At 30.7% G+C, this 15920-nt stretch overlaps 1 protein-coding gene across 1 annotated transcript in view; it reads left to right on the forward strand.

Moving 5' to 3' along the window:
• LOC106461034 (glycoprotein-N-acetylgalactosamine 3-beta-galactosyltransferase 1-like) overlaps positions 1–11337 on the forward strand; it is a 29683-nt gene extending 18346 nt beyond the window's left edge. Inside the window, 3 exon segments of the mRNA XM_013920816.2 lie at positions 1625–1808; positions 1810–2299; positions 5826–11337. Coding sequence (XP_013776270.1) covers positions 1625–1808; positions 1810–2299; positions 5826–6026 — 875 coding nt within the window. The 3' untranslated portion in view covers positions 6027–11337.
• The last annotated feature ends 4583 nt before the right edge of the window (positions 11338–15920 follow it).

Below are 15920 nucleotides of genomic sequence, written 5' to 3' on the forward strand. Positions count from 1 at the left end.
TTAAATAGTATAGTATAGTGTAGACGGAGTAGTAGACCAACTAATACACACACACACACACACACACACACACATATATATATATATATATATATATACATAAATGATCAGTTTTGGGCATTGATTATTGCAAAAAAGTTCTGCAGACATTTAACAGCCATTCAAATAGAGGTTAAAATTGTGTGGGGATGAGAATATAGGGGAAGAAATGCATATAACTGCTTATAATAAGATCAGAAATCTTTTAGAAATCGGTTTCTATCCCCACCCACTCCCAACCATTTGTGAACAGGTGGGGTCATAGTGAACATGCCAAGAGTCTTTACAGAGTGCCACATTAAACTTGGTATTGTGTATTGTTGGCAGAGTTGTGAACTATTCATTTTATCCGATATTGCTGATTTAGTGACAGTTTGTGGTAGATGAGAGTAAATACCAGATATAGTGTACAGGGATACTGAGAAAAACTGTAGATATGCATTTCAGAAGTTCTATAGGTTACACAAATTGTACAATGGACAAGGGTATTTTTATTCTTCATATGAACATCATTTTGCACTTTGACTTCTCATAGTCTGAGTCAGACTGAAATAATCAATTCACAGACAGATCTTGAGAAAAAATACATTTCCAATACATCTGATTTCTTGTGTACCATAGACTTGTACATTTTACTAAAATCTTGCCACATTTCTTGAAGATATCCATAATAAATTTGGAATTATAGTCTTTCTCCAATTCGAAGTTAATCCAATGAACCAAGCCCATGTACATTCAGTTAAACAATTTTCAAAATTCTCCATACTAAGCATACTATATTAATGGTATTATGAAATATGCACAGCTTATGTTATTTAGTTCAAATAACATATGCAATATCATTGTCTTTTTGTATGATATAGAATTAGTTTTCTTTTCAGCTACCAGTGTAATCCACTGCAGTGTTATCAAACCTGTGCCAAGCAGGGCTTAGCAGTTAGCATATTGAGTTGTGAATTACTGCAATTTGAGGGTATGTGTGTGTTATGCAGGGTGTCAAACTCCACTATTTAATTAGAATAACCTAGTAGCTGGCAATGGATGCAGCTAACTAACTGTCTTCTTTCTCTAGTCTGTTAGTTCAAAATTAGTGACAGCTAGTGCAGGTAGCCTTTGTGTAACTTCGTGCAAATATTCAAAACAGACATGATGATCCTATGTGTTTACTTGAAATTTTACACACCAAAATATTTTTGTGACAAACAACACATTAAACAATATAAGAGTATGCCAAGAAAGACAATTATCAATACTGTTGGTTAATAATAACACAAAATCTTGTCTTGAGTGCTGGTTGAGTTGATATGTTTTTTGTTATAAGAAGTTAGTAGTACATAAAATATTTAATGGGACTATATCCATGTGATACAGATTGTTATACTTTTCGTTTAGCAACTAACAAACGTTTTGACCAAATCATAAAAATGAGAGAAACTTTCTTTTGACTATTTTCAAATGGTGACAGTAATTTTTTAAGTAGTTAAGAAGAATTCTATAATGGTTAACTTGTAAAATCTCTTCAAACTTTTATTTATGAATACCTTGTAGATGATGGACATTTTGTATTCCATCTTTTTACTTCTAGGAGAAGGTGTTTTGGCAGAAAATTTGGCCAAGGAGGTACGTGTTTTATGTTTCATTCTTACCAATCCTACAAACCACCAGAAAAAAGCTAAACATGTGAAAGCTACCTGGGGTCATCGATGTAATGTTCTCCTCTTCATGAGTTCAGAGGAAGATAAAACTCTGCCTTCTGTGAAACTTAATGTGTCAGAGGGAAGAAATTTTTTTGTGGGGTAAGACAAAACAGGCTTTCCAGTATGTCTATGAAAACTACTTTGATCAGGCTGATTGGTTTATGAAAGCTGATGATGATACTTATGTTATTGTTGAAAATCTTCGCTACCTATTAATGAGTCATAATTCCTCAGAGCCTATTTATTTTGGGTGTCGCTTCAAGCCTTATATAAAGCAAGGTTACATGAGTGGAGGAGCAGGCTATGTTTTGAGTAAGGTGGCTTTAAGTCAGTTCGTGGAGAGGGCCTTACGCGATAAGTCTCACTGTAGAAGTGACAATGGTGGGTCTGAAGATGTAGAGATAGGAAAGTGCTTAGAAGGTATTGGCGTTCAAGCAGGGGATTCTCGAGACAGTCTAGGTCGAGGAAGGTTTTTTCCATTTGTTCCAGAACACCACTTGATACCAGGTCATGTGCCTAAGAACTTTTGGTACTGGAAGTGGATTTACTATCCTGCTGAAGAGGTAAGTATAATGTTGTATGCATCCATGAGGGTCATTTTGAACAGTTGCATTTAATGTGGACAATTAGGTCCTTCACACCTGTGATCATACACAGAGGAAAACCTGTTGTGTATATTACCTTAATATAAATATTTGACATTTAGTAAGAAAAACCAGATTTCAATTTAAAAGTGAGAATAATTTATGGGATTGTTTCTACAAAAACAAAAAAAAAAGCTATTTGTCAAATTAAAAGGATAAACTATTTTGAAAATCATTTATTAAAAAAGAGAAAACAATATGAAAAACATATTACCCTTGCATCCAATAAGTATATATAATTTTGGGCAATAAAAGTAATGAAAATAAATTCTGAACTATGATTTACAAATTGATAAACACACACACACACAACACACATATACATACATAACTGTAAGTCAACTATCCTTACTTGTTTTTAACCAAACTTTACTTGTATGAAAGATATCTTCATATAAATACATTTATGCATTTATCTGAATTAAAAAAAAAAAACTTAATGTTTGTTGTTGAAACAACTGAATAAGAATATATATAATTAAAAGTGTAATGTGTGTAAATATGTGAAAAGCTTTTTTAAACTTCATTAAATTGTTAAAAATGAAATTAGGAATAGGGAAGTATGGATGACATCACCATATGTTTAAGAGAGAGGTGGATGTAAATAGTATGCTATGCATTGCAAAGGGAAAGGTATGTGAGAATGGATCTGTCATTCCACAGAGCCCCATCCCAGACAGTTGTGTTTATGTGTGAATTTCTTCATTTGTTTACAGACACTTAGAGTACCAGTACTGTCACCCTATTGAGTTTTAATACTTGCTCCCGATACTCAGGTTTTGAAAGTGTTGCTACATCTGACCTCTCTTACTATATAAGTTGATTGCTTTGTCAGTTTTGATTAGACCATTTGGCTCAAAGTGTCTTTGTATTATAGGTGTTTGGTGAGTACCACATGTTGTGGACTTGTGAAATATGCTTAACCCACTCAGATTTAACCTTACAATTATTGAGATGCCCTGCATGACTGTTAGATTTGTTAGCAACTTGGATGACCACTTAAATATGAAACTGTGTGGGATAAGAGTCTTAAATTTTTACAAGTGTATGTCATACCTTAGTAGTATTGCTCTTGATTGTATTCACATTTATAACCATATAAGAAGACCATAGTTCTTTTCCTTATTAAACCTATTCAAGAAAAATGGTGGTATTCCTAACAGATGACTATATTCATCAAAGTCACAATATTCTTAGCAATCATACTAAATTTAGAAAATTTCCAATTTTGAAATCTAACTCCATAATGAAAGATTACTTCTAAATTTAAGAAAGATCATCATTATTATCATTTTTGTTTACAGTAACATTAGACTCATTAGTCTCTATCCTGGTATTTTATGTGACATGCCCAAAGCACTAAAGAAAACACACCTATAAGCTAGGCCTAATTATTTCCAAGATTGTAATGTTCAATAAAAATTATTAAAATTTTCTAAATAATTGTTATAAAAATAAGGCAATTAAACTATAAAGTTTCTCAATAACTTTCTAAAGTATTTAATTTCTTCTACTAACACTATTTGTGATAGTTTTACATTTTCTAACCATGTTGAAACTTTGATGTTTTCAAAATTGACTGTATGTTCAGTTTTGTTATTGAACTGCCAATGTTTCTCTCACTGAAACTGTTGAAATAGCTATTTATATGGTTTAGGAAAGGGATGATACTGTAAAGGCTGTCTTAAGAACATTGTTAAGAAACTTCTGGAATTTGATACTAAAGATTTCCATCTTATCTTTAATAAATAGATCTATGAACAGATTTGTGATATTGCTGTAGGTTCTAATTTAGGCTCTAGCTAATTTATTATGGCACCACAAAGAACAATGATTAGATATTTTTTGCTTCAGAACTTAAACTTCTTTATTATATCAGATACATTTATCATACTTTTGTTATTTTTCAAAATTCAAACCAAGCTAAAATTTTCCTTGACTATCTCAAGAAATATGTCAACAGAGAATCTGCTGTAGAAATTCAAATTTAGTTCACACTTTCTCTCTTTTTGTTTTTGGACACCCTTGTCCTACATAATGATATTAATATTGTTACTGGAAGTTTTCTTGAGAACACCTGTACTACAGTGTATGCCAATCTTATCAAAATTTTGTTCCTGAGCTCTTAAGGTTAAATTTAAAATAAATGTTAACACCCAGAGCTTTTAATTTCATTAGCAGTTCATGTCTGTTCCATCAAGAACCCCCTAACATCAGGTAAGTGCTTCAGAAAACTAATTATCCTCTTGGCTCCAACATTACAAATATTAGAAAAAAATATTGACATACTCTTAAACAAAATCATATTGTTCTTACCACTACAAAGAAACACATCCTAACCTTAGTTCTACCTTACTTTAGTGAAGGATCTTTTATTTTAACAGATCAACTTTCCACAGATTACTCTCAGAATATTCTTCAGAAGTCCTTTTAGATTTTGTCATCTTTTTTTTTTTGCTATGAAGGTAATATTCTCAAAACATTCAGATCACTAATTGTTTACAAATATACCTATTGTTTGTGTTCAAAAGTCTACATTAGCTGTGCTAACTGATGTGTATGTTAAAGAATTAGTGAACATGCATCACCAGTCTAGTATAACAACTCATAAGTCATAGCACACTGGTAAAATGAATGTGACATTCACATTAGAACAAGAAACTTGCTTGTTAAAGAACCTATTTTCATCAATGCAATACTCCAGACCATTAACTCAACAGTATAAAAGTAATATTTTAAAAGCCTAGTGATGAGTTAAGAGTAAATTTTAAGACAATTGAAGGGAAATGAAAATATTTTAGTCCATTTTTTAATAATATTTATTAGTTGTTGTTAAACTGTTCTAATGCTGCAAGTAACTTACCTATGTAGTAATGTTGAAAAAGATAGCTTTCCAAAACAAAATTCAACTTTTATGAAACAACTTGCAAATGGATAAATTATGAAAAAAAAAGGAATATTTTTACACACTTGACAACATAATGATTTCAAACAACTACTTTATCACTGACTGCTTGCTGTGTTAAAAAAAATTGGTGCATTGTAAAGTAGTGTTTCCTTCCTGAAAGAAAAGACTGCATGAGAAAATTAGAAAATTATTTACCACTATTTTAAACTTTAAAATTATGATAGAGCACAATACTACTAGGAAATAAAACATTGTACTAAAAAAGACCACATTAACCTACAGTATTTAATGACAAGTTCTAAAGAAATTTAAATATTTAATAGAAAGTTAGTGCAATTCAGTGTTCGAAGTTTCTAAAGGAAACATTTCTCTAAATACCAATGCTAGATGAAGAGTTGTGTTCTGCAAATGCATATGTAGTTGACAATTCTATGTAATGCTTACATGTAGACACTTGTATAATATACTACTGTATGGTTAGCAATCAGAACTTTATAATTTTCTTCAGTATTAAAATTCTTCATTTGTGTTTTGCAGGGAATGAATTGTTGCAGTGATACAGCCATCTCCTTTCATTATGTCAGTCCAAACATGATGTATGTTATGGAGTATCTAATCTATCATCTTCGACCCTATGGACTTCACACCAGACTCATACCTACACAGCATGCCAATTCTAACAAAACCACCAAATCTCCATCTGATAAATCAGGTCCTTTAGACCCCAGTTCATCCTAATATCCTGATATTAATATATTTTTGTTTACTTCAGAACACCAAAGATGAACAAGGTAGAGTTCTGAAAATGGTGTAAAGTACTCTCTGAATTAATTAATATTAATATCAATTTATTAATGCACTGAATATATTTGGTGAAGTTAATTGTTTCACTAGACATTTGTGATATTACATTAGGTTACTGACATCTATGAAAAGGAGGACTTACTGAGACTTGAGCTTTTATGATATTTCAATCGGAAGATTTATGATATTGGCATACTGTTTTACAATGTACAAAATCAGTGACTGGTACTGATGTTACTACATGTGGCTTGGAGTATAGTGAGTAGATATAAATATTTTCTCATTTGCACCATGACAGCATCATTAGTGGGCAACCTTCTTGTGTGTTTTATCAAGACTGAAGGTTTCAGGCACATATTTACTATTATTAGAATTAAACATGCATTAATTACAATAAAGCAGTCAAATAACAGGACTTTCTTCAAGTTTTATAATGAAAAACCTCACTCTAGGAGAGTTTTGTCCGACAGTTTTGTTAACTACATTGGTATATCTGGTATATAACTAATCACCTTTAGTCTTTCAGTTACACTATATCATACATATGCATCATTCAAGCAAGTCTCTTTTGACCTACAAAGCTCTGTCAGATTTGGTATGACATCTTTGTTAATTACATTGGTATATATGGTACATAACTAATCACCTTTAGTCTTTCAGTTACACTATATCATACATATACATCATTCAAGCAGATCTCTTTTGACCTACAAAGCTCTGTCAGATTTGGTATGAATGAGGGTAATAAATGGACGTTCTGTATTACTTATTTAAGCACATATGCATCTATGTTGTATAATGTTGTGTTTGCTCTTATCAACTATTCTTTCTTTATCCTATTTAACTCTTATACTATATGTTATGTTAAAAATTAAGTTATGATCTTACATCTAGTATAGTAAAGACTTGGAAGCAATATAATCTGATACAGAAAAGTTCAAGCATTTTAAAGTTGTTTTTATTTTATAAATAAGCATTGTGTCTAAAGAACCCAGTACATGTACGTGGGTGGTTTTTGGATGGACAGTAGTTATTAGGCCTCACAGTTTGTGAAGATTTAACAAGAAATAATAAAGCTTTTATAAATCTTATTTAGCAGTTTAGATAAAAAATTTTGCATCTTATCAAGTTATTCCTTTTCAAGAAAGAGTATATTTTAAATATACCATATTTAGGTAGTAGGCCTGGAGATTCCTTCTCTTCTTGCAGAAGTAGGTCATTTCAAGTGGGTACCATTCTTTTTCTTTTTAAAGTAAGCTATGACCCTGTTTATTATTTTTATTGTAGCATAATATCTGGTTATACTTGATTTTATACCACATAGTTAATTTTTCTCACTGTGATTGCAGTTATATTTTTGCAAACTGTGAAACTGAAACGTGGACAATAGAAATTTATATGTAACTGTTTCTATAAATGAAACAACTTGTTACAGCTATGTGATGCCTACATTCCTTAAAGGTACAAGCTCATCAGGATAATAAGTTAATTCATAAGTGCTGTCTGTGATTAAACCTTTTTAATGTCTTATAATTTGCAAATGTTACTCAGCTAAAAAGAATACATGTGTAGTATATGGGTAAGTAGTTTTGAAGAATAGACTTGATAGTGCTTAAAGCATTATCTTTGTTTCAGTATGTGAAACATCCTTTTGATGTTATACTCATTTGTATAAATGCTTAATTTTGTATATTGCTATTATAACACTACAAATACTTTGTAAATTATCAAATTGTGACACTTACTTTGTAAGCTCTTTGAACATAAGGTTATTTTTCATGAAGTCTGTACTTTACTTCAGTTTAGTGTTGGATTATGCTTTCAATAATGCTTTTAAAGCCAGTATTGTACTTCTTTACTAACTTAGGAATTTAGCTAATTTCATGTATTTGGTAAGAAAAAGTGTATTGTACCAAGTAAGTTGACAAATACTCAATCCCAATTTTGTTAAGTAACTTGAATCACACATTTTTGCTGAAACAGAATTGAAATATTTAGTATTTTTTATTTCTAGCCTTTTAACCAACATAATCATCATGAAGCTGCCACTAGATTTAACTAGGTCAAAAATCTTCATTCCAAGTAGAATAAAATGTAGAATATAAATTTTAAGTTTATAATGACTTACTCTGTAGTACTTATAGGGATACCTAGTGCTTGAACCTATATATATATATCAGCAAATGAACAAACTGAAAAATGTGAAGGTGATGAAATAAGTAAATTACACTTTTTGAGATAAAACACCTTAAAATCTTAGTTTTATGTAATGGCGATGTTTCACTCTTTTTAAAGCCAAAACACAGATAATATTGAACTACTGCAGAGTGTTCTGAAAGTGAACAATACACAAAAAAAGAATGTAACACGAGTTAAAAACATGAGAAAAAAATGTAATGCGAGTTAAAAACACGAGAAATAAACAATATAGTGTTGACAATGTAACAAGGCTAAAGAAAAATAGTGACAAGATAATGAAGGAAATATATGATTATACAAAAATATATATAATTAAACGGTTAATATCGGAAAGTTTAAAAAACGATTATAAAATCATTTAAAAAAGAAAGAAAATTAATGTTAAAAATTTATAAAAAAAACAGAAATGTTCACTGATACCAGAGGGACTTATACAGCCTAATTTGAAAATGATTTCTTTTTCAATTCTGATTCTTTTAAATGTGTTGGAGGGGGCATGTCTTAGGGCAATTACTCTGGAATTAAGAATGGAATGATTAGCTTTGTTAGAGTGTCGAGCTACAGGTTTATCTGGATCTTTAATCAAAATGCTATGCAAGTGTTCTTGTGTGCATTCAGAGAGCATACAGCTGGTTTCTCTATGTAGATTTGGTCACAGATGTTACACAAATAAACACAATAATTGAAACATTTAGATGTACATGTGAAGTGGCTATTAACAGTATAGGCTGACTTAGAGCTCTTAACAGGTGTTCTATGATCGATGTAAGGGCAAGTGTTGCATCTGCGCCTCTTTAGATTTTTAGATTACCTACTAAAGCAATTGTTCCCATTACACATACCTAAGGGAGATAAACCCAAAACTCATACAAACTTTAGTAAGTTTCTGTATCATCCTTGGAATGAGTATGACTTCACTTCAGAAGAGCTTGACACAGAAAGAGGGCCATACAAATATAAGCCGTATGGAACAATATTTTGTGTTATGAAATCTTTGTGTAAATTAGACAATTAGTAAAAGTATAAAATTTTGCTTACAAGGATGTCATAACTGCATGCAGAGCAACTGTACAAAAATTACTATAATGTACCTAAATAAAGATCTACTCTTTACTAGTTATGGAAGGGAAAAAATATATTTTCAGTCACCACAGTATCACCATCAGTTGGTGCAAACTGATATTCATTAAATAAACATATGTATGACATGATTATACACCAGATATACATTGAATTTAATGTTTTATCAAAGTAACTTTGTAAATAATGCTTTCACATTAAACCTGTTTCTGAAAACTTAAGTTCTTAATTTGAGTAACTAAAGTTTCTAGATATGTCAAAGACTAAGATCATAGGATTGCCTGAAGAAGTTAGATGCTGAAAAAGATAGCATTTTGATTATTCATTAAAGACCAAAATTCAACCAATAAGCCTCACTATTACCACTGCTTATAAAATTAAAAAATCTGTTTATTTAGAAAAATAAGTTGTTTATATAATTAAGAAGTAAAAGCCTTGAAAATGCTTGTCAGTAAAATACAAAGAAAGTGGAACTTTTTTTTTTTTTTACTGGATTTCTTTATTTTTCTCCTTTGGTGGATTTGAGAGTAGATTTTTTAAATGTCATAGTTTGTTTTAATTATCTAGTAGTTTTAAATACTAGGTGTTTAATGATTTAATAAAAGTACTGAAAGTTTATTAATGATGAATGAAGAATACCCTTCATGATGCTAGACTAAATAATTTAATATGTTCTTTAGAATTACATCAGGTAATTAATCGAAGTGCTTACAGGTAGTAAATCAATCTCTTTGATAAATGTATAGAAGACTTCAATGATTTGTCTTCATTTTAGTTTTTGTGACTAGAAATTTCAAATATTACACTTGCATGAACTTCATACTATCATTAATTTATTTGCAAAATATAGTTTGCAAGATTACAGGTTTTTTCTTTTGTTTTAAATTATATGAAAGAATAATTACAAATGCAAGAACAAATTAGCTATTTTTCTAAACTTATATTCCAGTGTATTGAGTTATTTTTTGTTTTCTTGAAATGGAATTTTGAAGTTCACATTTTTGCTTATTAGTACATATTCTTTAAGATTCTTCAAATGAGAACATTGTCTTCTAGGTTTGTTTTGTGAATATTTCAATAATTGTGATAAACCCTATAACAAGGCCTAATGGTATATTCAGTCAGTTAATGAGCTTACAGAGTAAGTAGTGTTACGTGAAAGGATAACTGCTGTCTTTAACAGAATGCTAGAAATGTTTCTTCAGCAATGTTTTGTTGAAATAGTGTGTTTAATTAAAAAAAATTATTAAATTATTCACAATCCTTTTCTTATTTTTTAGTAACTAGTTGTTTGACAGTATTAATTATGTTTAGGAGTTGTAGGTTTTCAGGTATTTCAAATAAATTAGTTTACCATTTTTGTGTCATTGAAAACTATCATATTTAGATGTTGGCTCTAGTTTATTGCCTTACTGCAGCCAAGATGGATGGGAAAACATTTATTACTTTAAATCAAATATTGCTGCACTTTATATTTGTGGTGTTTATAACACTGTATTTCAACATTTTTCCAAGATTTGTTTTCCTTAACAACTGGACTGCATTTAGAGTTTTAGTTTGTTTTGTGTATCTAATTCAGCAATGATGTATTCCAAATGAATAGTATCAGTACGAATATACATTACATCTAACTTGCTGTTATGACTATCATTTGGTTGTGTTGGAAGTGTCATTTGTGTAGTCACACTTTAAACATTTGATAAAATACATGCATTTTTAAAATTACACTTTGCTTTGTAACTGTGTTATACAGAGTAAATAAATTTTTAAATTTTAGGATGAAGAAAATGGTTATTAAAGTTGCATAATTACTTTTGTTGAAAACAGTTGTATTTTTGTTGTATAAAACTTGCAGGTATTGGGTGATTATCATACATTGTATGCAACTATTTGACAGTTATATACAAGTTTGCAGGATTTTATTGCTTTTGTTTTTTACTATTATTAAAGATAGTAATAAAGTTTATGTTGATGTCATTTTAGTTTTATTAATACAGATGTAGCAGCTGAGCTTTAAGAAGCTCTTGCATGTTTAGAACACCGTTACTTGACGTTTAAACAACATTACATGTACACCCATTTATAAATAACTCATAATTCATTTTAACACCCTTAAAGCTTGTAGTTTTATTATTTTGGAAACTAGTTTTCATATAGAGATTCCAAGATAAGTTTTCCTAAAAACTCATCTTCTGTAACCCTGAAAATGTTGATTCTTTCGTGGTAAAATGTGAAGAACATTCTATATACAGAACAGTTTACTTGCTTGAATTATTATTTTTTCGTCATTAGCTTTTTTCTTACTGCCATGCATCTTAAGATGAGCTAAAATAATTTAAGAGTACCTGTGGTTAGGATGCTTGACTCACAATCTGTGGGTAAGGAGTTTTAATTCCATCTCTGAATGTGCTCGCCCTATCAACCATGGGGGTGTTATAATGTAGCAGTCAATCTCTTTATGCATTGATAAAGAATAGCCTAAGAATTGGTAGAGGATGGTGTTGACTAGTTGCATTATCACTTCTAAATCAGGGACAACTAGTGCAGTAAGCCCTTGAGTAGCTTTGTACAAAATTCAACAGCTGAACAAGCAAAGTACCGTTTTCTCAAGCAGAGTTATTTTTCACGTGAATTTGATTCATACTGATCATTTTGTCATTGATCTCTGAAACGTTATTTTATTAAGTTACTCATGCAATAAGGTAACCAAGATAGAAACTTGGTATATCATTGTTAGCACATCTAGAATCTGAACCAATTTATTTTTGGTTAAGGGAACTCGTTGAATGTTTTACCATCAGTTATGAAATTACAATAATGTATCCTGAGGTATTACTGTAGTATTGAAAATGACTATTATAGAAATCTCATTCATTTGTATTTGGAATCTGAATATTTACCGTGGTTATTTTAAATACTTGTATATCACCTATCCCTGTGTGTGTGGTTTCTTTGTTTCCAAACACTAATTTATATGCAACTCAGACATAATTCATTCAATGTGATTGTGATCTAGTCATACGTTTTGTATTTTGCACATCTGAGTTACTTTTTGAAGTATCTGAATGGTAATCTGGGGTATATATGTATGTTATCTATTCGTTAGTACTTTTGTTGTATATTATTACTATGTATACTGTTGTATACATCAGCGGGTACTTTGGTTTAACGCTGTGTTCAAGTTTATACTAATGTAACTAATGTTTAAATAAATAATTCCTGTCATATGTTCTCCAAACATGTTTATGTATTTTGTACAAAATTGTTTCACGCTATTTTACTACAGCACATATACCTTGTACTTTGCCTAATTACACCGATGAAATGTATTACAATAAAATATTCGAATTAAATGGGGATACACAGCACAATATTGAATTTTATAAATGTAGGTATAAAAATCTGGATTTAAAGTGGTTTCTTCCAATTGAAAAGGTAGAGAATGAAAGTTTCCTGTGTACTTGTATTTACTTGTTCACTCTACAAAATTTTTGAAATCCCGCCCAGTAAGTCCTGAACATATCTTTGTAGCTAAGAAAAACTTAAAACGAACACAATTTGGAGAAGCGGAGAGGAAGAAAGGTTTTACCACAAGTGTATCACATTATACTTTATAGGCAATAGGCCACATATTTCCTTACGAAAGAATGGCACAAGTCATTTTGGTAACATCTGATTGTCAGACAGTTTTTTTATTTGTGGTTACTCTTTTTATGCGAGTCATACCGTGAACTTTAAGTTACGTGTAGCGACATGCAGTGTATGAACTGGGCAAAACCAAATCTGGATATCAACGGCAACACACTTCCGGACTGACTTGATAGGAAGCGGAAATGCAGTGATTACTTTAGACAGAATGAAAAGTAAGATATCGGCATCTTTGAGTTATTGTTAAATATTCATCAACAAAATATAACTTTGTAACAATCATTTTGAACTTTTACCATGTTAGGCGTGATGCTGTAATCACGGGGGTGTTGCAAATTGTCGGTAAAGTGTCTAGTTCTGTTGCTTTGTCTTACGTCTCATTCAACATCATCATTATTGTGTAATTAAGACTTTTAGAAATGTATAGATTTCATGGATGAGGAAGGAATTAGATTACTGCATAAGTTGGATTAAAAGCTTAATATGATTAAAAAGTTGTAATAATATCTAAAATGCGTCCGTTATCAGGCAAATTTTATACGTGGTGTGATGTGAAAATAATTCGAAATGAGGTTTGGGTTAGATTTCTTTTGCCAGCTTCACACCATGGTTTATATAGCCCATTACAGTTCACCAGTCACCTAACATGCTTGCCCTTTCAGCTTTGTGTGGCGTTATAATGTAACGGTATATTCCACTATTCGTTGGTAAAGAATTGACGGTGTTGACTAGCTGTCTTCCCTATATTCTGTCATTTCAAAATAATAGACGAGTAGTCTTCGAGTTGTTTTGCGTATAATTCTAAAGACAAGTCATTATTGTTCTTGTTCAGCTTTGGAAGTGAAACTGTTGAAAGCTGAAAACAAGGTAATATACCATTTCGAAACGATGTGACCCAATATTGAAACCAAAGTTTTAGATTTTATCCAGTGAATACTTAAACTTTAGGTTATTTCTCAGTTGGAAGTTTTTCGATTTTACTGTTTTGAAAGCCAATGCTTTATTGGGTTGGGAAAAAGTACTAGTGGGTGAGAACTTCGGTATTCTTTATTCCGTATATAGAAGCATCTTGGTACCTAAATGTTCTTTGGAACCAGCGCTAATTTATAGTATTGTTTTGAATAATTTTTGTTATGTACCTCTCAGAAACAGAGAGTAGTCTTTTCAATACATATCTAATTTGTGAAATTATAATCTGGAAATAATTTTAATTTTCGATAAAAATAGGGTATTTCTCGTTCTCTTCTGAAGTAGAATCAATCATCGTATGAATTTGTGGAATTTCAAGAAAATCTTGCATAAAACGATACAGTGGGAAGACTTGTATATATTTTTCTACACCACGATGATTTTCTATTTGTATATGATTTATAGTACAAATAATTTCTACAAAATTAGCTTTACGATATATTTTATTTTCCATTTTTTGGAAGGTTTTGTTTCGTTGGGTTACGGTTTTTTACAGTGATGACTTAATTTTTTGTTTTAAGAAGTTGTGTATATGTATAGAGCATGATTAATAACAGTCTTAGAAATATAAATTAGAGTTAATATTTCTCATAAAATAAAATGGTTTTAATGGGAATAAATGGAGTAATTCCAAACAAACATTTACAGATAATTTTAATATGGTTTTGTTATATTATGTCATTTCACAGCAATGATTGGTGAGGTATAACATCTTTTGAATATAAATTTAAAAGGCACAACTACAGTTACTAAATGATGTAAATGGCACCTCTGAGTTAATATTTACGTCATTCAATTTAATATGCATATTTTAGTGGTACATATAAAAGTGAGAAAAATATGGTGTGTTCTCAGAAGTTTTAACAACAGCAGTGTGTGAAATAATAGATCGAGAATGAAACATGTCGGGACGTTAACAAAGATATTTGGACATTTCCATGATGTGAAGAGCAATAATAAGGCTAGAAACCGGTAAAATACAAGTAATCGCAGAATGGTCTATAAATCACTCAAAATGGGGCTAGCAGGATGTGAACTCACTTTCAGGCCATCAGTACAGTTGGCCAAAGGTCTGGACTGTGAATACCATTGTTGAAATACCCGTAAGATGGTCATTGTTTGACAAAATGGGCTCGACGCAACTGGCAGAACTCAGCTTTCAAATTGAATCATCAGTTCAGAGCAGCAACTGGACGACTATTCAACATTTAGATTGTCAGAATCGAGCTTCGTAAAGTTGATTTTTTACTAGACGACTAATGTGTATACATTGCTCTAACCCATTGTCAAGATTATATATATATAAATGGACTTGGATTCTTTAGAGTAGGTGTCTGTGACTTGTTGGCGATAAATTCAAACAATAAACGAACAGCACACAATCCATTTGTTTTAAAATAACATATCTATCTATCTATATAAAAGAGGAAGTTTGTTTATTTGTTAGCACAAAATCTACTTGTTTTAAAATAACATATCTATCTACATATATATATAAAAGAGGAAATTTGTTTATTTGTTAGCTATAGGAAATCAAACGGTTGAACTTGCAAATTTTAAAATAAGTTCACGATAACCAGTTTTTTACAAGAAATTTAATGGTGCTATTTAATTTGTATTTGGTGTAGTATTTAATGACAAAATTGACAATGAATGATTATTGCGCCATTTTTTTTGTAATAAACATACAAACATAAGCACGTTTAACACATAGAAAGCATTATGGCGGGAGAAACTTGGATCACCTTGCTGTCGATTCAGTATTTCCAAAAACAGTTTTATTTAAATAGTGCTAAGTGGTTTCATAAGTAATTTAGTAACTTTGTGAATTGCAATTATTTTTTATTTAGTGTACAGTGGAGTATATCACCACAACGACCGTTCCTTCTGAAGGACGTTCTTCGTCACCTAAACGAAATAGCACGACACCAA

This window comes from Limulus polyphemus, unplaced genomic scaffold (assembly GCF_000517525.1).
Source record: "Limulus polyphemus unplaced genomic scaffold, Limulus_polyphemus-2.1.2 Scaffold884, whole genome shotgun sequence".
Lineage (NCBI taxonomy): Eukaryota > Metazoa > Arthropoda > Merostomata > Xiphosura > Limulidae > Limulus > Limulus polyphemus.